Here is a 24110-nt window from a genome sequence, read left to right on the forward strand (position 1 = left end):
TAAAGATAGAAACATTGTGCCCATATCCCTGCCTAGGGACCATTGTCCAGAGTGAAGTAGAAATCAATCTAGCCATGTAAGATCTCTTGTGGAAGAAGGAGCATCCACTTTATCCTGTGAATGTAGGGAACCACAGGAAATGCTTACATGGGAATAACAAACTGAACTTAAATAGGCCACATTGGTGTGAATATAAAGACAGAAAAGAGTACAAAAATATAACTGATACTCCAAATTCTTCTAAAGATCAAAATATTTTCACATCTCATTTGGCAGCAAAAATATCTCCTGAACTCATTTGTTTGTTAAATTCCAAATTGAACAAACATGAAGTCTTTCTCTCACTTTGTGTAAACTTTCCTGTTTCACTAAAGCACTAATTAATTTTTGATGAAGGCATGGTCCCCCAGTCCCTGAAGATGCAACATATATACATATATATACATATATATATATATATATACTCTACATTAGTTCTAAAATCTAAAAATCTCTGCTTTTTGAAACAAAACTAGTCCCAAGAGTTTCTGATAAAATATCTATCTATACATCCTTTCTTGGTCTTTTGTTTATAAAAAGATAATGATGGAATGGATGAAACAGTGTCACATATTTTTTCCAATTGTTTAGAAACCCAAAACAAAGCTGAAGAAATTTGCCATGTGTACTATATGAAACTGCGCTCTGGCCTGATAATAGAAAAGAAGGCTTATCACTTTAGGAAAGAAAGTACCAAAAGGTGTTCACAAAAAACAGGTAAGAGAAATTGTATGATTTTTTGCAGTAATGGTTGGTATCTGTTTGCCTTCACATACCACATCTTAAATAATTTTTTTCTTACTCAAATTTTCTTTGTGGAAAGGAATAAAGATGATTATTTATTAACCATCTTCAAAGGGGCATATAGAGTCTTTAGGAGCTCAAGAGATGGTTCTATTGAATGAAAATGGAAGATACAAACTTTTATGTAGGTATGTTTACAATATTTCCAAATGATTTTTTAACTTAAAGGAAGTCAACTAAATGGTTTATAGTGGTTGATTTTGAGTGTTGATACCTGGTGAGTAGTTTTCTCCTTCCTGGTGTGCTGTTCCCTGGCAAAAGTGTGCCAGGATGTGCTGATCCCATCAGACCTGGGGAGGTCAAAGCCCAAGAACCAATGAATCAGCATGCATACAGTAGCCTTGCCTGAGAATCATCAAAAAGGCTTTGTATCGGATTGGACTCGGCCTCACCTTCCGCAGGGGCGCGGGGGCGCTGGACTGCTGCGAGCTCCGCGCTGCCGAGCTCCGCGCTGCCGGGACTCCGTGCGGGATCCGGGATGAAGCCACTGTGCCTGGGGGGAAGGGGAGGAGCCGCGGGGATGTTCCGAAAAGCCCGGCGAGTGAACAGGCGCAAGCGGAACGACTCGAAGGGGGAGGAGGAGCGGGGGCGCGAGGAGGAGCAGGAGCCCCCACCATCGTTGCTGCCACCGCCGGCTACTGGTGAAGACCCGGGCCCTGGAGGTGGCGACCGGGCGACTTGCTGCTGGGCCTGGGGGCGGGGCGGGGGGCTCACTCCCTGGCGCGCAAGAGGCCTCGCGAGAACAAAGAGGTGCCCCGGGCCAGCCTGCTGAGCTTCCAGGATGAGGGGGGAAGAAAATGAAGGGGTTTGTTTTCAAAGTAAAGAAATCAAGTTAGAGCAAATCGATAGTAAAGTTGCTCAAGAAAGAATATAAAGGAGATCTTGAAAAATCAAAGATTAAGACAGAATTCAACTCATCAGTTGACAATGGACCAGGCTCTGGACGAGGAAGATGGCGTTGTCATCAGTGAGCATGGGGAGGACGAGATGGACGTGGCGAGTGAGAAGGAGGATGAAAAGCCCACGGCTGGCGGCGTGTTCTCAAATGCTTTGTCTTCTTTGAATGTTCTCCGTCCAGGAGAAATTCCTGATGCAGCATTTATACATGCAGCAAGGAAAAAAGCGTCAAATGGCTCAGGAACTTGGGGATTTCATTCGTGATAATGAGCCAGGTAAAGGCCACCTTGTCCGAGAAGAGGAGAATGATGCCAGCGATGATGGAGATGACGATGAGAAACGCCGTGTGGTCTTTTTCTGTGAAAGAAAAGTCACAAAGACAAAAAATTGCCGAGGAAATGGGTATTGAGGGGAGTGATGATGATGCTTTAGTCACTGGAGAACAAGACGAAGAGCTCAGCCATTGGGAACAGGAGCAGATATGAAAAGGAATTAATATCCCTCAGGTTCAAGCAAGTCAGCCCAATGAAGTAAATATGTACTACCAGAACACGTACCAGACAATGCTTTATGGTTCATCCTATGGCATACCATATAGTTACACAACTTATGGATCATCTGATGCGAAATCTCAAAAATCAGATAACACAGTCCCTTTCAAAACTCCCGGTAATGGGCTGGGGATATAGCCTAGTGGCAAGAGTGCCTGCCTCGGATACACAAGGCCCTAGGTTCGATTCCCCAGCACCACATATACAGAAAACGGCCAGAAGCGGCGCTGTGGCTCAAGTGGCAGAGTGCTAGCCTTGAGCAAAAGGAAGCCAGGGACAGTGCTCAGGCCCTGAGTCCAAGGCCCAGGACTGGCCAAAAAAAAAAAAAAAAAAAACTCCCGGTAATGAGATAACTCCCATTACTGTTGATTTGGTAAAGAAACAGCTTAAAGACAGGTTGGATTCCATGAAAGAATTGCACAAAACAAATCGACAGCAGCATGAGAAACACCTGCAAAGCCGAGTGGATTCTACAAGGGCTATTGAAAGATTAGAAGGGTCTTCTGGGGGTATTGGTGAACGGTATAAATTTTCGCAAGAAATGCGAGGGTATGTCCAAGATATGCTTGAGTGTTTCAGTGAAACGGTGCCACTAATTACATGGACCGATATTACTAATTTCAATCTGGAGAAAGATTGCATTTCAAGAGTCCAGCAAGATCTTTGAAGATGTCCTTGAGAGTTTCGACTGTATTCATCAACTGTATTAAATCACAGATTGAAACATGGCGTTCAAAATACTATATGTCCTACAAGGATGCTTAAATAGGTCTTTGTTTGCCAAAGTTGTTAAATCTCCTCATCAGACTTCAGTCCTAACCTGGACTCCTCTTGAGGCAAAATGTCATGACTTTGAGAACATGTTATGGTTTGAATCTTTGCTATTTTATGGCTTTGAAGAAGGAAAGCTAGAAAAAGATGGTGTAGACGTTGCTCTGCTACCTACCATTGTGGAGAAGGTGATTCTTCCTAAACTACCAATAATATCTGAAAATATGTGGGACCCATTTTCTACAACACAGACTTCAAGAATGGTTGGAATTATGCTAAAATTAATAAGTGGCTATCCTTCAGTAGTGAATGCAGAAAACAAAAATACCCAGGTATACCTAAAGGCACTTTTATTGAGAATGAGAAGAACTTTAGATTATGATGTATTCATGCCCTTATATCCGAAAAATGTCTTAGAAAATAAAAATTCTGGGCCTTGTTTTTGTGACAGTTTTGGTCTTCAGTTAAGCTATTGGGAAATTTTCTTCAGTGGTATAGATTTTTTTCAAATAAAATGCTACAAGAGTTATCAATAGATGGTTTATTAAATAGATACATCTTTATGGCCTTCGAGAATTCAGATGACAGCATCAAAAAAGCCCAAAATGTAATAAATTGTTTCCCCAAACAGTGGTTCATGAATCTGAAAGGAGAAAGAACTATTTCTCAGTTAGAAAACTTTTGCTGATACCTTGTACACTTAAGAGATACAATTTACAGGAATAGCATTGGATGCTCTGATGTGGATAAAAAGAAATGCAAGGGAAAACATAAAACAGATAGTAAAACTTCTTGTTCATGCTTGTTCATGCTTGGGATCATGCTACATCTGTTGCAAGTGATCACAATGTAATAGAATTTAAGTCATTGGTTGAAGGAAAATATATCTGTCAGACTGGAAAGCTTATTTGCTTTTAAATATCATTCCCAGTGTATAAATTTTGTAAATATGTAAAGTTTCTTAAATTGTAAAATACTAATCCTCATTTTAATACAGAAAATCCATTATATTAAAAAAAGGGGGGGGGGGCTGGGGATATAGCCTAGTGGCAAGAGTGCCACATATATACAGAAAATGGCCAGAAGTGGCGCTATGGCTCAAGTGGCAGAGTGCTAGCCTTGAGCAAAAAGAAGCCGGGGGGGGGGGGGGGCTGGGGATATGGCCTAGTGGCAAGAGAGCTTGCCTCGTATACATGAGGCCCTGGGTTCGATTCCCCAGCACCACATACACAGAAAATGGCCAGAAGTGGCGCTGTGGCTCAAGTGGCAGAGTGCTAGCCTTGAGCAAAAGGAAGCCAGGGACAGTGCTCAGGCCCTGAATCCAAGGCTCAGGACTGGCCAAAAAAAAAAAAAGAAGCCAGGGACAGTGCTCAGGCCCTGAGTCCAAGCCCCAGGACTGGCCAAAAAAAAAAAAAAAAGGGCATCATATCTTTGAAGAACAGGGATTATGACCTCTATTCCTACCCTACAGGTAAAAAGCACAAAGAAACAATGGTTTATCAACAACCAGCTACGCTGTACTCCATCCCTGAAGAATGCAGGAACAATGAACATAGTTTAACAAGTGTCCGGTGTGCAAGGAGTGACAATGTTCATGTGGGAGGTGAACAAGGAGGTAAGACATAGGACTATGGCAAGTGCTACTCGTAGTAGCTCGTTTATGTCTTCATGAGTAAATGGAAAGAAACTTCTTTCAGTTTGCTGCTTGTGTGCATCCTTAGTGGTATCGAGGTACAACAGAATTGATCTAACAATAGATGCACATCCTACAGTTAGCATTCCATTATTATTTTGAAATGCTTGCTTATGGGCTGAAATTCCATGCACATTATCACAGATTAAAATATATTATTTTATCTGGGTGCCAGTGGCTCACATCTGTAATCCTAGCTACTCAGGAGGCTGAGATCTGAGGATGGAGGTTTAAAGCCAGCCCCAGCAGAAAAGTCCCCACGAGACTTTTATCTCAGTTTAACCACTCAAAAACTGGAAGTGGAGCTGTGGCTCAAAGTGGTAGAGCACTAGTCTTGAGTAACAGAGCCTAGGGACAGCGCCTAGGCCCTGAATTCAAGCTCGATGAGCACTGCCACCACCACCATCAACAAAATATATATACATATACATATATGTATATTCCTCAAAATACACAAGGAACTAAAACAACTACCCCCATGCACAAAACTGACAAACCAATCAACAAATGGCAATGGACCTAAAGAACACTTCTCAGAAGAAGAATTAAGAATGTCAAATAAACACACAAGGAAATGCTCAACATCCCTGGCCATAAAGGAAATGCAAATCAAAACAATTTTGAAACTCTATCTTACCTTAGTTAGATTGGCCACCACCAAAAATTCAAACATGATAAATATTGATAGGGATGTGGAGGAAAAGGAACTCTATTGCACTCTGGAAGGTAGTTTGGATAGTCTTCAAAAAACTAAATATAGAACTTCCTTATGACCATACCACTCTTGGGCATCTACTCATAATGTTACTAGTCCGAATACTGTAAAGACATTTGCATATCCATGTTCATTCCTGGACTATTCACAATAGCCAAGTTATGAAAACAGCTCAGATGCCCTACAATAGATGAGTGGATCCAGAACATGTGATACCACTACAACAGAATTTTACATGGCCATTAGAATATTATGTCATTTGCAAGGATGGACCTAGAACAAATCATGTTAAGTGAAGTAAGCCAAACTCAGAGAGACAAATGGCACATGTTTTCTCCCATTTGTGGAAGCAAGATCTAAAATATAACTGGACATGATCACATACATAACTCTAGGCATTCACACACAGTCAGACCAAAGGAGGATACCAAAGGTATAACTCTCCTGAAGATTTAAGATACTATTTATGTAAACAAATTCCAGGAAGTGGAAACGTAAATTATTTATGCTGATGGTGGTGGTGGTAGTGATGGTAATGGTGTTTGTGTGTGCTTCTTTTTTCCTTCACATACACAGTAAATACCTGTTTTTACCTGTACTAGTAATGTGCTCAAGCCCCAAGTTTAAGCCCCAGGACCAGAAAAAATGAAGTAAAATAAAATAATATAATAAAATATATAATATACATATATTATTTTCTTGCATAAATCTATAATTTGTAGAAAGTATGGTAAACTTTTTCTTTCAGCCCCCACATTAGTAGTTCCTAAATCTGCTCTATTTTTTACCATAGCAGGTTTTTAAAAAATTAATGTACTATGTACTGTGTAAATGTACTATGATATTAAAACATTTAAGAGCACCACTCTAAGTGTCTCTGTTACTTAGTTAGGGGGAGACTGGATTTTCACCTGGATTCTCCTGGACTGTTAGAAATCCAAATGAGTTATAGATGGACACTCATTTGCCTGTCTATCCTACAGTTCCCTAGACCACAGTAAGTGAACAAATGGAGATATACTCAGCCAATTCCTGTCATTCAACTAGCTCCTTTCTCCCCACCAAACCCTCCCACAAACACACTTGCATAGCCTCCTAGGACAGTCATTCATTCAGAAGACCTTGAATTCAATTCAGGTGTCACTGTGAATGGTATAAAGCTATGCCCAAAGTCAATCCCACAGTGACAAAGTACAGATCAAAATGGAAGAGGAAAACATCCTTCAAGGAAGCACTTCAAAAAACAGTTTGCCAAACAACTGTTCATGGGAGCAAGTTTTTGATGACAGTTTTTTGTGTTTTCTTAACAACAGGAACTTTACCTACATTATGTGCTTCATTGAGCACATACTATGATAAATGTGTTAGGTTTGTTTTGGAGGATGGAAGTTATGTGATCAATGTTGAAGACTTGGGAAAAGACGAAGAGAAAGGTAGAATATTTCCTTGTGACTATTCTTATGTAATGATGTCTAGTAAGATTTTAAAAAACATAAATCTACCAAGCCATCAACAATGGATTAACTCAAACATAGTAAGTCGATTTCATTCTCCATAGTAATTCCAGCGCATGTCCAGTGGAAGCCTGAATATTTTTTATGTTGAGAAGATTCAGAAGTTTGGAAAGTCCTTCAGGAAAAAATACTGATATTGAAACTGTATCTATTGTGAAATAAAGAAAGAGAAATCACATTTTCTCTTGCTAAAATTATCCACTAAATCTTTCCAGTCTTGTCAGATTACCATACTATAATCAGTATTAAAAGAATATGCCACTGTAATAAGTATTTTAAATATTTTAATTACTATGTTAGAGATCTTACCAGCTCATATTCATACTTTCTTAGAGCCACAAATTTTACTTTGTTGATATATAATAAAAAGGAAGGCTATTCACTGGTGTTATATATATATAGAACTTAAGTCCTTTGATAAAATTGTATCTCACCAAAGTGCTTTTATGCATTTTCTTTCAGACAAGGTATTATTGCATTTCTATGAGCCTCCATACTCTTCAAGTGAATCAGGTAATTTGGAAGTCTTTTGTGCTTCAATACTTCATTTTGGAGTAAGGATAAATCTAGAATATTCCATGGAAAAGAGAAGGCAATTTCAAAAGGTTCTTTCCAACCCAAGCTCATGGAAAAATCTTTGTCTATTGAGGATTTATAAGTCTGCTCAAAGGTTGTCCACAGTCACAGCTCCTTTTACCTTGTAGCTTTGCCAGTACCTACATGGTTCAAGATTCCTTGCTACTACCACATTGCCTAATCAGCAGGACAAAAGAAGGTGAATTCATGTATGCTCTTTCCACACAACTGGGAGTGATACCTGATGCTTCCACTAACCTCACATTGATCAGCACTTAGACTATTATGACATTTTGCCATGAGAAAGCAGGTTAGAAAGTGTTCTACTATTACAAAGAAGAAAAGATGAATATTAAGAGAGACGGATGACTTGAGAAGTCTTCATTAGAATCACAATTAATATTAGAAAATATTTATTTTTTAAATCTAACGTCCCCTTTCAAGGTATTTTCTTTTAGGAGAGGAAAAGCAGAAGTAGGCTTTGAACTCAAAGCCTGACCTGAGCAAATCCACTCACCCTCCTTCAAGGGATTTTAGAAGTGCCATCTACTAATTTAATTACTAATTTATCATCTACTAATTTAATTACTCTTTAGTTTCACTTGGGTACAAATATTTCTAAGTAAATGAAGTAGTTATTTTTCTTATTACCGTAATACTATTTTGCTGGGTATTAAATGTATTTAAACTAACATTGGTTATAAGTCTTTATAATTAAGTTATTAATTTAATTGATCGATAAAATCGTATGTATTACTCCTGTGCAATGTTTTTGAAATATACTAGAATTTTTAAATCTTTATAATCAGTGTGGATGACCTCACATAATTATCATTTCAATGTAAGGTGATGGTGTTGATGGTAAGATGTCAATGGTAAACCTGAGTCCTACAAAAGACACAGATTTATGGCTGCATGCCAACACCAAGAAGCGCTCTGTGGAGGTAATGGAAACACGACTATAGAACTGTCATGATTGACTCTATCTGTACATATTTGGGTCTTTGGAGCATTTTGAAGGAAGTGTTTTGTTTGTGCTATTGTAAATAAAACCCAGTCAGCTCTTGAAGCAGGGAGGGGAGAGAAGTATAAACACTGTGTGGCTTTCCTTCTGGAAGCGTGGTCTCCACCTGCCACATAGCATCACCTGAGAGCTTGTTAGAAATGCAGGATTTCAAGCTTCTCCCCCACCCCATACAACTGAATTAGATGGAATCCAAATTAGCATTTAAACAATCCTCCAGTAAAGTTATAACTTCATTAAAATTCGAGAAGCCCTGCAATATAGAACAGTCTCAAGTTATTTCTATTTGGCTTTAAGAACTATGTTCTTCCAGTAAGTGTTTTTTTGTAAAAATAATTTTATGCCCTGTCTGCTAAAGGAAGAGTAGTAAACATGTCCATATGTATCGATATTTATGGACAGTACACCAATCTATATATAATCATAGCATTCACTGCATATCTTTATTTAGTCAATGGCAGTATTATATTAGTCAGTGAATTGTAAATATCTTGGATAAATGAACAACTCAGAACTAGAAGCAAGGAAGAAAACATGAGAGCATAAGATAAAAGATAAATTATATAAATAGGGGCTGGGAACATGGCCTAGTGGTAAAGTGCTCGCCTCATATACATGAAGCCATGGGTTCGATTCCTCAGCACCACATATATAGAAAAGGCCAGAAGTGGTGCTGTGGCTCAAGTGGTAGAGTGCTAGCCTTGAGCATAAAGAAGCCAGGGACGGTGCTCAGGCCCTGAGTTCAAAAAAAAAACAAAAAATTATATAAAAACACAAAATTATGAAGTAGTATAGCCATTGAGACATTAGCAGTGGATGGTTGCCAGTATTTTCCTTAACAAAATATGTCTAGATTTATGTACTATAATTTCAAGTATATATAATATATAACTACTCAAAAGTAAGAGTAACTCATACTGAGTTCTACTATATATTAAGTACTTGCTAAATAATTTTTAAGCATTATTTCATTTAATTCCCATTGTAAGGCTATGGTAGAGTTTTACACTGGTCAACTATTGCTGTGAAACAAGCCACCCCAAAACTTAAAATAGCAATCATTTACATTACTCATTTGTCTGTGTATAAATTGGGAATCAACTGATCCAGACAGAACACTGGCTAGACTCAGAAAACTTAGATCTTGGGGATAAAGCCAGATACCCAAGAACAGCACAGCAAAAGAGGGCTGTAACCCAGAACTGCTACATCCAGATCCAGGCATTTTACGCCATACTGACCAACCCAGCAGGCTTTCTAGATATACAAAGCTATAAATAATTATTCCTGTTTAGGTTCTAACATAGGAAGAAAAAATTGACTCTGAACTTCCCACTCATTGCTTTTTCTTTTGTTTCCTCAGCTTCAAAAGGGTAAAAATCCATTGCCAGACCAGGCCTTCTTTGTTCTTCATAAGGACTCCTCTGAATTTGTTTCATTTGAGTGTAAGAGCAATCGTGGAACATACATAGGAGTGAAAAATGATAGCCTTGCTCTAATAGAAAGAAATAGTATGACAAGTGAGAATATCATGTTTAGGCTCTCTCCTCTAACTGTAATGTGATAGGAAGCTGTGGATTCTGGGTTTGTGATCCCAAATGCTATCATGGATAAAATGATAAAAGATAAAGAGATAAGCAGCATCGAAGGGGCAATGCTTAAAATGCTGTGGAACATTTTCCTTCTTATGTGTAAGAATTATGTTTTTTTCTGATACTTTTTGTTTTTATTCCCCTCTGTTTCACTACATATACAATAAAAATGTAGGTATATTAAATAGTCATTAGTAAAGAAACTTAAAACAGTATAGCCTTTCCTATACTTGCTCTACTTTTCATCCAAAAAGAGCTTCTCTTTTAGAGTAGAGATCTTTGTCGTGAAGTAAGTGCCACAGTTCAAGTGGTGCTGTGGACAGGAATCCCCTTTTAGAAGACTATGTCATTTTCACTGATTCCAAACATTGGGTTGAAATACTAGAGCTACTAGTAAAAATCCCAAGTGCTGTGTATAGATAACTATTTCTTGCTGAGTACAAAATACCAAGCATGTTACAGCTAGATGCCCTAGGGAACACCGAGAGAAGCCTTGTTTCTGTCAAGAGTTACCACAGAATAAATACCTACATAACTCGGTAGAACGTATCAATGTGTGAAGAAACAAGGATAACTGAGAAATTAAGAAAAATAAATCCAATGTTTGCAAAGTGAATTGTGTTACTTCTAATGGTTTCTTTCTTTTTTTTTTTTTTTTTTTTTGGCCAGTCCTAGGCCATGAACTCAGGGCCTGAGCACTGTCACTGGCTTCTCTTTTGCTCAAGGCTAGCACTCTGCCACTTGAGCCACAGCGCCACTTCTGGCCATTTTCTGTATATGTGGTGCTGAGGAATAGAACCCAGGGTCTCATGTATACAAGGCAAGCACTCTTGCCACTAGGCCATATTCCCAGCCCTAATAGTTTCATTTTTAAAGTCCTGATTTTTATATGAGTTAACTTTCAGCAACTCATTCTTACATTAGAAAATGAAACAGATTTTAGTTTGTTTCCATATAATTGAAACTATTAGAGATATTTAACACAGTAATACTTTTCTTTTTTAAAGTACTGGGCTACAAGAACGTGTTTGAGCATCTAATTAGTATCAGGCCCAAGTACAATGATGGAGTGAAAAGTCCCCTAAACTACTAGTTTCCACAAGAGATATAATTAACATAAAATTTTCACTATTGATGCTCCTGCATATTTATGACACACCATATCCTTTTTATCTAGGCTTCCAAAGATCTATGACTTTTTAAATTAAATTTTTATTACCTATAAGTAGTTGGATCTATGACTTTTTGATGTGCTTAACATGTATGCATAAATCCTTTTGTGTAGTTACTCAATGACCCTGCTTACTCTGGAATATTCATGTTACTTCTGTCCCTTCCTCAATTGTTTTGTTTTGTTTTGTTTTTAACTCACTATGCAGCTCAGGCTAACCTCAAACTCACCATCTCTTACCCAAACCTCCCATGTTGGGGTTCTAGGTACATAGTGACAAACACCTAGATGGTCTTTTTCAGTTCATTTGACCAACCTATCCTTACTACTGCACCCCTGAGCTTCATTTATATTTTGCCTGACTTCTGTATTATTCTGCTTTGTTTACCTTACACAGTAGTACTGTTATACATCTACTGATTATCAACATTTTTATTGTTACTAAGACAGCCAGGGGGCTGGGGATATAGCCTAGTGGCAAGAGCACTTGCCTTGTATACATGAAGCCCTGGGTTTGATTCCCCAGCACCACATATACAGAAAATGGCCAGAAGTGGTGCTGTAACTCAAGTGGCAGAGTGCTAGCCTTGAGCAAAAAGAAGCCAGGGACAGTGCTCAGGCCCTGAGTCCAAGGCCCAGGACTGGCAAAAAAAAAGAAAAAAAAACAACACAGTAGTAGAAAACTGATGAAATTTGACTATCCTGCAAACTGTGGACTTTTTAATTCCTGATTTGTTGAGACTTACTGGATATAATTGCTAGTAGAATGTAAGATGAAAGAGGCTGAGAATTATTGTACAATATTGCATGCTTAAATAAAAATATATCACTGTTTTGTGAATGTATTGGTAACTATAACAGAGACAAAAATAAAAGGAGAATCTGTTATCATTCCCATTGAAAAACATTAAATATTAACTATGTGTATCTATAGATTAAAGTAATTATTAGGTAACCACATAAATCCATTACATTGTTTGTGATCTTGAATAAACTTTTTTTTTTTTTTGGCCAGTCCTGGGCATTGGACTCATGGCCTGAGCACTGTCCCTGGCTTCTTCCCGCTCAAGGCTAGCACTCTGCCACTTGAGCCACAGCGACGCTTCTGGCCGTTTTCTGTATATGTGGTGCTGGGGAATCGAACCTAGGGCCTCGTGTATCCGAGGCAGGCACTCTTGCCACTAGGCTATATCCCCAGCCCCCTGAATAAACTTTTTTAAAACATGTATGGCCATCATTTTATTATGAAAGGACTCAATATTCTGAAACACAAGCAAAAGTAAGCACACCCCAATCCATCCATGTTGGTCACTGGAGTAGATCATTTGTCTGGTAATTTAGAGGACTGGAAACTAAGATTTCTCAGAGAGGAAGTCATCTGTTTTGTCTTTGATCATATACAAAGAAAGTATTAGGTGACTTTTACTCATGTCCAAACATCCAACATGTTCTTGCACTAGAAATTAGCCTGTTTTTGAACTCCCTATTTATTTCAAGACCATTTTTTTCTTTCCCTTCCTCCCTTCCTTTCTTTTCTCTCTTTTCTTTCTTCCTCCCTTTCTTTTCTTCCTTCCTTCCTTCCTTCCTTCCTTCCTTCCTTCTTTCTTTCCTTCCTTCCTTCCTTCCTTCCTTCCTTTCATTCATTCTTTCTTTCTTTTTCTTTCTCACTCTCTTGCTCTTGTTCTCTCGCTCTCTGGCTCTTTCTTTTTGGTACCTTTCCTGGGGCTTGAACTCAGAGCCTGGGCACTGTCTGAGATTTTTTTCTCAAGGTTAGAGCTCTACCACTTGAGCCACAGCTCCACTTTCAGCTTTTTGCTTGTTACTTGGAGATAAGAGTCTCTCAAGATTTTCTTGCCTAAGCTGGCTTTGAACTACAATCCTCAGATCTTACCCTACTGAATAGCTAGGACTATATTTGTGAGCCACCAGCACCCAGCTTTAGAAACCTTTTAACTCAAACATCTTATTTTCGTATTTTTCTACTTTAGAAAATACTTTCCCAATTATTATAATCAGTCCTTTTTGATTGAAATATTCAAATAGTGAAGTTTTGTCACTTGCAAATCTTCTGATGGATTATAATATACATTACTGGAAAGAATTTGTCCACTGAATTATATCAAAGATGATAATTATGTCAAAACTTACATTTGCCTTATCTTTTTATATTCTTTAGGTCTCTATATGCATTTTAAAATATCTTGAAATAGTGCCAAGAAATTTCTATTTGAATGAGTAAAGTAACAGAACTAGTAAGGAAATACTAAATAAGAGTTGAAATTCAAGGAAGATTTGGAGAGAATATTGCTAATCTAATTATAATGTAGTACCTTGATTTTAAATCTAAAAAAAGACTAACTCATAGCCTTCACTCATTTTGAATAAGCCAAAAAAATTTAAATCCATCTTTGTGAATACAGAACACTGTTACTGATATATTACAGTGAGGTGGGGTCAGGCTTATCCCAAAACTCATTCTCCCTTCATATTATCATCTATACAGACAAGAGATGTTATCTTTTAGCAGTTATTAATTAAATACAAGCCATTACATCAAACTCTGTGGGGCACCCAGAAAGTATAAAAGAGCAGGGTACTATTGGCTCACATTTGTAATCTTAACTACCAAACATGCTGAGATCTGAAGATCATGGTTCAAAGCTAGCCCGTGATGAAAAGTCTGTGAAACTCTTATCTGCAGCTAACCAGCAAAATAATGAAAATGGAACTGTAGTAGAATATCAGCCTTGAATGAAAAAGGCAAGTGAAAACACAAGACCTTGAGTTCAAGCCCCAGTATGGGTCCTCATGCACACACACACACACACACACACACACACACACACACACACACACACACACAAGGGATGGGTTGAAGAGGGGTTGAGAGTGGGTGACACTGATCAAGATACATTGTATTCATAAACTGCTTTGTTAAATGGCACCTCCTTTGTACAATTACTTAAAGATAATAAAAATACTTTTTAAGATTGCCTTTACTGTACAAATGCTGCTTGTGCCCCCTTTCACAGAGATGAAAATGTCTATGATTTATATTCTTCCATCACACTCATAAAGCTTTGAAAGGTCAAATAACGTCTGCCTCAAATTTCACGTAAAACTAACCCCCCTTCTCCCCCACCGATTCATGCTGAAGCTTCCCTCTGCTGGGTATTCTTGCTTTGATCTCTGCCCTCTTTGCACCAACTTCCCTTTATTGAAAAAATTTCTTAGTAAATCTCATGCTCACAAATCTTCAACACACAATCTGTTCCTGTGCAAACAAACGTTGAAGGAAAAACGTCCCATTAACATTGTGGAGATGCCATATTATTATTATTATTATTATTATTTTTTGGCCAGTCGTGGGCCTTGGACTCAGGGCCTGAGCACTGTCCCTGGCTTCTTCCCGCTCAAGGCTAGCACTCTGCCACTTGAGCCACAGCGCCGCTTCTGGCCGTTTTCTGTATATGTGGTGCTGGGGAATCGAACCTAGGGCCTCGTGTACCCGAGGCAGGCACTCTTGCCACTAGGCTATATCCCCAGCCCCGCCATATTATTTTTAAATACTTTAAATTTTTAAATATTTTAAATATTTTTAAATTATTTTAAATTACAGACTTCATGTTGAGAAAATTAAACTCAAGGCAGCTTGTTCCTGTTCTGGGATTTCTGTTAAATAAAGTTTCAAGTAAACTTCATCTATAAAAATAGTGATTTTAAAGGACAAAAATAATATATTCTGTCATATCTGGACACTAGGCTTAAAAGATGAATATACACATAAACACAGGATCATGTACACACATATATATAGTACATATCATGTATACACATACATATAGAACATATTCATAATTGTGGGACCATTTGAGAGGAAGAGTAGAGAATGTTAGAGATGTCAATAATGAAATACATTGCATCTATGAATGCAAAAATCATCAACTTTGGATGAATAATACAAGGTTGGGGGATGAAGAAAATGAGGGAATCAAGCTGATTTAAATGCTGTATATGCATGTATAAAATACCATAGTAATGAAAAATGAACAGGAATGTAGAAAAGTCCTGTCTAGTACAGGACTGGAAGAAGAAATGAAGAGACAATTGGAGAGGGTGAGAGTGGTTAAAATATACTAGGTACATGTGTGAAAATGGAACAAGGAAGGCTATTGAGAGAGGTTTGGGAAAAGTGGGAAGGGGAGACAAAGGAGAGTAATGGAGGAAATAATCAAAGTACATTGTATGTCAAAATGAAATCCTGGGCACAACTAATTCATGCTAATAAAATGTTTTTTTTTAATGTTTACATCTGGCTTATTTTTAACCATAAAAATTTTACACCTGCTACTTAGGATACTAACAAAAGTTGCTTTGCACAAATCAAGCACTTAGAAAATTTTAACTTAGAATTTAGCCAAATCTAATTGATGTTGAGAACAATTTTTCTTAGGTTTTTGAGTTTATTTGTTTTGTTTTTGTTACCAGTCCTGGGGCATGGACTCAGGGCCTGAGAACTGTCCCTGGCTTCTTTTTGCTCAAGGCTAGCACTCTACCTCTTGAGCCACAGCGCCACTTTCAGCTTTTTTCTATATATGTGGTACTGAGGAATCAAACCCAGGGCTTCATGTATACGATGCGAGCACTTTACCAGTAGGCCATATTCCCAGCCCCCAATTTTTCTTAGGTATGAGTAGAACATAAAAATGTCTCCATATGGGGCTGGGGATATGGCCTAGTGGCAAGAGTGCCTGCCTCATATACATGAGGCCCTGGGTTCAATTCCCCAGCACCACATATACAGAAAATGGCCAGAAGTGGCGCTGTGGCTCAAGTGGCAGAGTGCTAGCCTTGAGCAAAAAGAAGCCAGGGACAGTGCTCAGGCCCTGAGTCCAAGCCCCAGGACTGGCAAAAAAAAAAAAAACAAAAACAAAAAAATGTCTCCATGTCTTTTAAGTTAGCCTATAACTGGTAAAGTGGAAAGGAAAATCAGAATCAATGAGATTAGATAAGTTATTAAAAAAAAACAACTGTGAGGGTTGTAAGTATTATTTGATTATATTTCTTAACCTACAAGTATTTTCATAATATGCCACAGTCTATTCAGGCTATTGTAATAAAACACCATAAACTGGGTATCTTTTCTTGAATTATAAATTTTTAAATTAATTATTAATTGTCAAAAGGGATGTACAGAGGGGCTACAGTTCCATATGTAAAGCAGTGAGTATGTTTCTTATCAAACTTGTTACTGCCTCCCTCATTTTTCTCCCACCTTTCCCCTTCCCCAACTCCCTCTCCTCCTCCCTCCCAGTTGTACAGTTGTTTTACAGCATGTCTTGTAAGTATTGCTGTTGCATTGGTTCGCCTTTTACCCTTTGTCTCTCCTCTTAATGTTCCCCTTCCATAGTTCCGATAAATGTATATACAATATCCAGGGTACCAAAATCAGTAACAGTGACATCAGGAGCAAAACCATGGGGAAGAAAGTTGCTGGAGGGGATGTGTACTAGGGAACAGTACACTGTTGGTGGGACTGTAAACTTGTTAAACCACTCTGGAGAGCAGTGTGGAGGTTCCTCAAAAGGCTAAACATAGAGCTCCCCTATGACCAGCAACCCCACTTTGTGGCATTTACCCAAAGGATTACAAGCAAGACCACACTAAAGCTACCAGCACAACTATGTTCATCACAGCACAATTTACCATAGCTAAAATATGAAACCAATCCATATGCCCCTCAGTAGATGAATAGATCAAGAAATTGTGGTACACATATACAGAGTGGAATTCTATGCTTCCATCAGAAAGAATGACATTGCCCCATTTGTAAGGAAATGGAAAGACTTGGAAAGAAATCATACTAAGTGAAGTGAGCCAGACCCAAAGAAACATAGACTCTATATGGTCTCCTTCATTGGGAATAATTAGTACACATCTAGGATAATCTTAGCAGAAGATCACAATAGCTCAATAGCTATGTCCATATGAACACATAAGATAATGCTAAGCGAAATGAACTCTAAGTTATGGAAATAAGTGGTTTATCATTGTTGTTGTTATTTTAAACTGGGTATCTTATAAGGACCAAAAACTTGTTTTTCACAGTCTGACACTTGAGATGTCCAAGGTCTGCACTGGCAGATTAGTGTCTGATAAGGTCCCGCTTCCTACATAGCCATCTTTCACTATGAGCTCTCATAGCCAAAGAAGCTAGCTAGCTCTAGGTTTTTTGGGGGGGGTTTTGTTGTTGTTGTTGTTGGTGGTGGTGGTGGTGGTGGTAATGTGTGTGTGTGTGTGTGTGTGTGTGTGTGTGTGTGTGTGTTGTGCTCTTTGGGCTTGAACTCAGGCCTGGGCACTGTCCCTGAAATTTTGCTCAAGGATACCACTCTACTACTTGAGCCCCAGCTCTACTACTGGCTTCTTGGTAGTTTACTGGAGATCACACACTTTCCCTTCAAACTGCAATCCTCAGATCTCAGCTTCCTGAGTAGTTAGGATCACAGGTATGAGCCACTGGCACCTGGCAGCTCTGAGATTCTTTATGAATGCACTAATCTTACTCATAAAGGCCCTGATGTCATGATCTAATTCCTAACTTTCAAAGGTCTAAATTTCTAATACGATCACCCTTGGGATTAGGATTTCAATATATGAAGTTGGAATAGATACAAACTTTCAAACCATAGCAACATTTATGAAAGGCTAAGTTATGAGTATAAAAAGAAAATGGCTATATTTCTTTAAAAGAGCATTGACAAAAGCACAAACATTCCAATGTATGAAAATAGATTAACTAAAATGTTTATGTAATAATTCGTTAATATTAAATAAGTCAGAAAATAACAATAAAAATCCCCCCAAAAAAGCTGAATTAGGATAAAATCAATACAATTGACATTTAGCAAGGCTGATCAGGAAAAAGGTAGATGATGAAATTACCATTACCTAGTAATAAGATGATCCTCATTAATAAGAAGATATCATTATGGATCTTAAAGACACCAGACATTTAACAGGAACACTATGAACAATACTACAATAATAAATTTGACAACTTGAATGAAAAGAAACAAACTCCTGAAAAGGCACAAATTATCAAGACTAACACACTAAGAAAAAACAAATCATTCATCCAACCATCATCCAATTCAAGGGAAAGTAACTTTTTTTTGCCAGTCCTGGGCCTCAGTCAGGGCCTGACCACTGTCCCTGGCTTCTTTTTAGCTCAAGGCTAGCACTCTGCCACTTGAGCCACAGCACCACTTCTGGCTGTTTTCTATATATGTGGTGCTGGGGAATGGAACCCAGGGCTTCATGTATAGGAGGCAAGTACTCTTGCCACTAGGCCATATTCCCAGCCCAAAAGTAACTCTCTTAACAGGGTGAATACATGTTCAGAACAGCTGGTAAGCTGCTGACTAGAAAGGAAATGATTAACAAGTCATTCAAGGAACCTCAGATCCTTGACCTTATTCATTCTTGGTCCACTTTGATACTCACCTGCTTCTGCCTAAGCTCATCAGCTCTCAAGGTTTTAGCTACTCTCTTACAGAGTGATACCTGTCCAGAACAAACTTCTTTCCTGGGTTGCTAGCCAACTGTGCTTCCAATTCACTACAGGACTCGACTATTTAGATATGTCTTAGATACTTCAAATGCGAAATACAACCTTAGTCAGATGCATTATGTGTGTGTGTGTGTGTGTGTGTGTTTTTTTGGCCAGTCCTGGGCCTTGGACTCAGGGCCTGAGCACTGTCCCTGGCTTCTTCCCGCTCAAGGCTAGCACTCTGCCACTTGAGCCACAGCGCCGCGCCGCTTCTGGCCGTTTTCTGTATATGTGGTGCTGGGGAATCGAACCTAGGGCCTCGTGTATCCGAGGCAGGCACTCTTGCCACTAGGCTATATCCCCAGCCCAGTCAGATGCATTATGTTTCTCCATCTCATCACTAGAAACATTCTCTCTCTCCATCTATGTATATATAACCAGCTCCTGTTATTTCCCTCCTGCGACTTAGTGCTTCATTCCTCTAGTTCAGAAATTCTCAAACATTGCCACACATAAGAGCTATCTGTTACAGTTATCAAAACACAGTACTGTGAGGACCAGTCACAGATATTTTGTTTTTTGTTTTTTTGCCAGTCCTGGGGCTTGGACTCAGGGCCTGAGCACTGTCCTTGGCTTCTTTTTGCTCAAGGCTAGCACTCTGCCACTTGAGCCACAGCGCCCCTTCTGGCCATTTTCTGTATATGTGGTGCTGGGGAATTGAACCCAGGGCCTCATGTATAGGAGGCAAGCACTCTTGCCACTAGGCCATATCCTCAGCCCCAGTCACAGATATTTTGAGGTCAAGGTGGAACACATGGATTTGTAGTTCTAACAAGCCTACAGCTGATAGCAATGCTACTGGGCAGAGGATTACATGGAGAATCACCATTCTGGATCACACATTGCACCATCCCAAATCCTCTGGACTTTGGATAGACATTTTGGAATGATCACTCTTTCAGTAAATCCTTTGGGTATTCTGATGCCTCATTTATCCTGAATTCTGATAGTCTATCTTCCAGCTATCACTATTAAATGTAACTTTTCTAGTCCTCCTTCCTTGACTAAAAGCTATACTATTCAGCCTCACCACTGACACTAACATTTGTGAAGGCTGGCGTCCCAAGTAATGTCAGCATTGTATAATGCCGAAAATATAAAAGACAAGGATCCTTAGTTCTGCTTAAGATACACAGATGATCAATCCTTCTCTAACATAATGAATCTGAAGAAAATGAGGGTATTTTATAAAAATCAACTGCCAAGTACATTTGAGCAGGTCAGTTCTGAGTGCCATAAAACTAACTAAAGAAATCAGTCATAGGAACGAGGTTAGTTTATGTTGAACCACAATATATATGGAAGCATGATGGCTAAAAAAGAATATGAACTAGAGATGTGTGGGTTCTAATATTAATTTCTGTCAGCTATAGGACTTCATAATGCTCTGAACCTTGGTCTTCTAACCTATAATAGGGGACTGATAATTAAACCACCTATATAGGGCTCTTGAGAAAATCTTATTTTCCTCCCTTTACATGTATGTACAATGCAATTCCCAATAAACCTCTGGAAACTTGTCTTGAAATGTCACTTACGGGAAACAAACAAAAATGGCCCTTTTATTTGGATGCTGTTGCCTCATTCCTGTAATCTTAGTTACTCAGGAAGCTGTGATCTGATGACTGTAGTTTAAAGCCAGCCCTGGCAGGGAAGTCCATGATAAATTTATCATCCTTAACTACTCAGAAGAAAAAAATAAAGCCCAGAAATGAAGCTGTGGCTAAAGTGGTACGCTAGCCTTGGGTGGGGGGAGAGCTCAGGAACAGAGACTAGGCTCTGAGTTCAAGCCCCAGGACAGACACACACACACACACACACACACACACACACACACACACAGAGGCTCTTTTCTATTTCTTGGGCTCAAAGGGACTGGTAAATATTCCCTCATGTCAGAAGACTTCTGCCAAATAAATCTTTAAATAAAAGCACCTTTTAAAGTAAACATATACAAAAAAGTAACTAAATATCTTCCTATTATTTTGAAGCTGGTAATATGATATGTTTCCCTTGTGCAATACTGGCCTTTTCTTCTATCAAAAAAAAATTATTCTGTAACATTAAACAAACACTTTGGAATTTGGGGATGAGCCTCAGCTGGAACATCATCTGATTGACCCTAACCTCTTTCCTCAGTATGCAGTCTTCAGTAATTATTTAGGAATTTGAAGAACAATATGAACATAATATTAGTAATCTAGTTTCATACAAGTATAACTTATTAAACAGGATTTCCCCTCTTTTTTTCCTGGACTTGTCAGCATTTTGTTCCCATTCAGTAAGTACCAAATATTTGAACGTCAGCTATTTGAAGCAGTGATCTCATTAATGACATGATCTTGCTCCTGTCCAGAAGAGAATGGGAAAGTCATCATTTTAAGGCATACCAAACTTTTGGAGAAATACTGCCTTATTTTATTTCTCAGAAACCCAAAATAACACTTTCTGTAAGATTAGAGAATCTAGATAAATTTGGGGAATCTAGACAAATCTGAGAAGATTGAGCTTTAGCTGCTTGGCTTGCACTTGTTCTATTACAGGACCTGCTCTTGTTCTTCTGAACAGGAAAGTTATACTGAGGAGAGATTGTAAGATTGTCATAACTGTACTTTCAGAAGCTTTGAAATTGTTCTCTCAGTATTTCACAGAGTAAATAGACAAAAAAATCACTACAGATAATAGAAGACTTTAACACCACTATTAACAAAGTCAATTGAATAGACATTTATAGAACACTCTATCCAACAGTGTAGTAGAATAAACGTACAAAGTATATAGATCATTCACCAAGAATGAAACACAAACAGACTGAAGTTATATGTTCTCTGGTCACACTGAAATTAAATTGAGAGAGTCTTTAATTCCTATTTTCCTGTGTGGGGAGTAGACCTATTTTATCCTATTATGCTAAAGTAAATCTTTGCTAAAACTTTTAAGAACTAAATTAAGTTAGAAATTAAAAAAAACATGAAAATACTTAGAAAATCTTTGAATATTTGGCAGATACAGAACTGGATAGAGAGCTGACAATGGTTTCTATCTTCATCTGTATCCTAAAGTGTTATATTCAGGTAAAAATTAACAAAATTGTTTAATCAGTTGCTGTTTCAAAACTCTCATCATGACCACTATTGAGTTTTGTTATTACAGATTTGATCCTCTGCAGCATTTACTGTCAGAGGGGTAAATACCACAGAGGGGTAAATAACTCTTACAAGTATTTATTGGTCAAACTTTACTTCTGTTCTTAACATGTTTCAGGGAAGGCTACCTGCTGTCCTTCACAATAGGAGGGGGAAGGTGCTTTTCTCCTGGGCAGAGCTCACAACAATAACATCCACATTTTGGGACACAGATAAAGCAATACTTGGAAAGTAATTTGAAAATTAATTTAAATATTTGTTTTAGAAATATCCCAAATTAATGTTATTAAGCCATCACTATAACAACCAGAAAAGGTTGAGCAAACTCAAATCAGAGCATGAAGGGAAAGGTAAAAATAAATAGGAGTGATTAGTGAAATGGAAAACAAAAGAAAACTCTCCAAAAACTAAAAGCTGGTTCTTTGAGAAGCTCAGTGTAATGGATAATTCTGTCAACAACTGACAGGAGGAGGAGAAGTATAAGGAAGGGGACAAAGAGGAGGAAGAAGAAGAAAAGAAAGGAGAAGAAGAAAAGAAATAAGGAGGAGAAAGAGATGAGGAAGAAGGAGGAGGAGGAGAAGGAGGAGGAGGAGGAAGAAGAAAAGGAAGGAAGGAAGGAAGGAAGGAAGGAAGGAAGGAAGGAAGGAAGGAAGGAAGGAAGGGAGGGAGGGAGGGAGGGAGGGAGGGAGGGAGGGAGGGAGGGAGGGAGGGAGGGAGGGAGGGAGGGAAGGAGGGAGGCAGGGAGGGAGGGAAGAAGGCAGGCCCAGAGAAAGAAAGAGGGGGAGGAGAAGAAGGAGGAGGAGGAAGAGAAGGAGTGGGTAGGGAAAGAGAAGATGAGGAGGAGAAATAGAAAGAGGAGGAGGATACAGTTTGGCACTGGTGGCTTGGGCTTGTATTCCTAGCTACTCAGGAGGCTGAGATCTAAAGATTGAAGTTCCAAATCAGCTTGGGCAGGAAAGATCATGAGATTCTCCTCTTCCTCTTCTCATTCCATCCCTCCTCCTCCTCCTTCTTCCTCATCTCCAGGATAAGCACAAAAGAAGAAGGAGGGAGAGGAGGAAAAGGAAGAGGAGGAGGAGGACCAAGAAGAAGAAAAAGAGAAGGAGGAGGAGGAGAGGAGAGGAGGAGGAGGAGGAGGAGGAGGAGGAGGAGGAGGAGGAGGAGGAGGAGGAGGAGGAGGAGGAGGAGGAGGAGAAGGAAGAAGAAGAAAATGACAAATTATCAGTATATCAATAACAAAAGCACCTGAACATTCATCTTTATTGCAGCACTATTCCTAATAGCCAAGTTATGGAAACATCCTAGATGCCTACAACTAATGAATGGATCAAGAAAATATGATAGATAGATAGACAAAGAGATAGACAGACAGACAGACAGATAGATATTACATATATGTAAATGCATACAGGGCCATAGTATACACACACAGTGACATATGGTATATGTAGGAGTGAGATTTCATGGTATAACTCCTTTGAACAATTAACAGTTTAACTAAATAAATATCAGGAACCTGAGACGTGTCTTGGCTGGAGAGTGGGGTGAGACTAAACAGAAGTGGGCAGACAAATGGAGAGAGGAATGGAGGGTGAATACAGTCATATTACTAACTACATACAAGAAAATAAAATGAGGAAATTAGTGAGGAGGGGATACATGGAGGGGAATGATGAAAGGAGGGACTGATCAAGATGTGCTGTAGACATAAATGGACGTTAAATTATACAAGTACTTAAAGATATTTTTAAGAAATTATCAGTATCAGAAATAAAAGGACCACCACCGCAGACCTCTAGAACAAGAGAATATTTTGAACATCTTTTGCCAATGCATCTGATAATATATGTAAAATGGATGAATCTTTGGAATAATTCTAACTCAAGAAGAAACACAATCTGAATATCCATATGTCTATTAAAGAAGTTAAATTCGGGGCGGCGGCACGGGTGTCTTTGCAGCTGGGGTTCCAATGTCTGTTCTGACGGCTGCTTTGGGCTCACCTTTG

At 38.7% G+C, this 24110-nt stretch overlaps 1 protein-coding gene and 1 pseudogene across 1 annotated transcript in view; both read left to right on the plus strand.

Annotated features, from left to right (window-relative positions):
• Positions 1–10804, plus strand: part of Il33 (interleukin 33) — a 35771-nt gene extending 24967 nt beyond the window's left edge. The window contains exons 3-7 of the mRNA XM_048346834.1: positions 631–756; positions 6784–6903; positions 7447–7497; positions 8407–8504; positions 9948–10804. Coding sequence (XP_048202791.1) covers positions 631–756; positions 6784–6903; positions 7447–7497; positions 8407–8504; positions 9948–10148 — 596 coding nt within the window. The 3' untranslated portion in view covers positions 10149–10804. The remainder of the gene's footprint in view (positions 1–630; positions 757–6783; positions 6904–7446; positions 7498–8406; positions 8505–9947) is intronic.
• Positions 10805–24094: 13290 nt separating this feature from the next.
• The window catches only part of LOC125355610, an 882-nt pseudogene continuing 866 nt past the window's right edge, over positions 24095–24110 (plus strand).

The sequence above is a fragment of the Perognathus longimembris genome, chromosome 1 (assembly GCF_023159225.1).
Source record: "Perognathus longimembris pacificus isolate PPM17 chromosome 1, ASM2315922v1, whole genome shotgun sequence".
Taxonomy (NCBI): domain Eukaryota; kingdom Metazoa; phylum Chordata; class Mammalia; order Rodentia; family Heteromyidae; genus Perognathus; species Perognathus longimembris.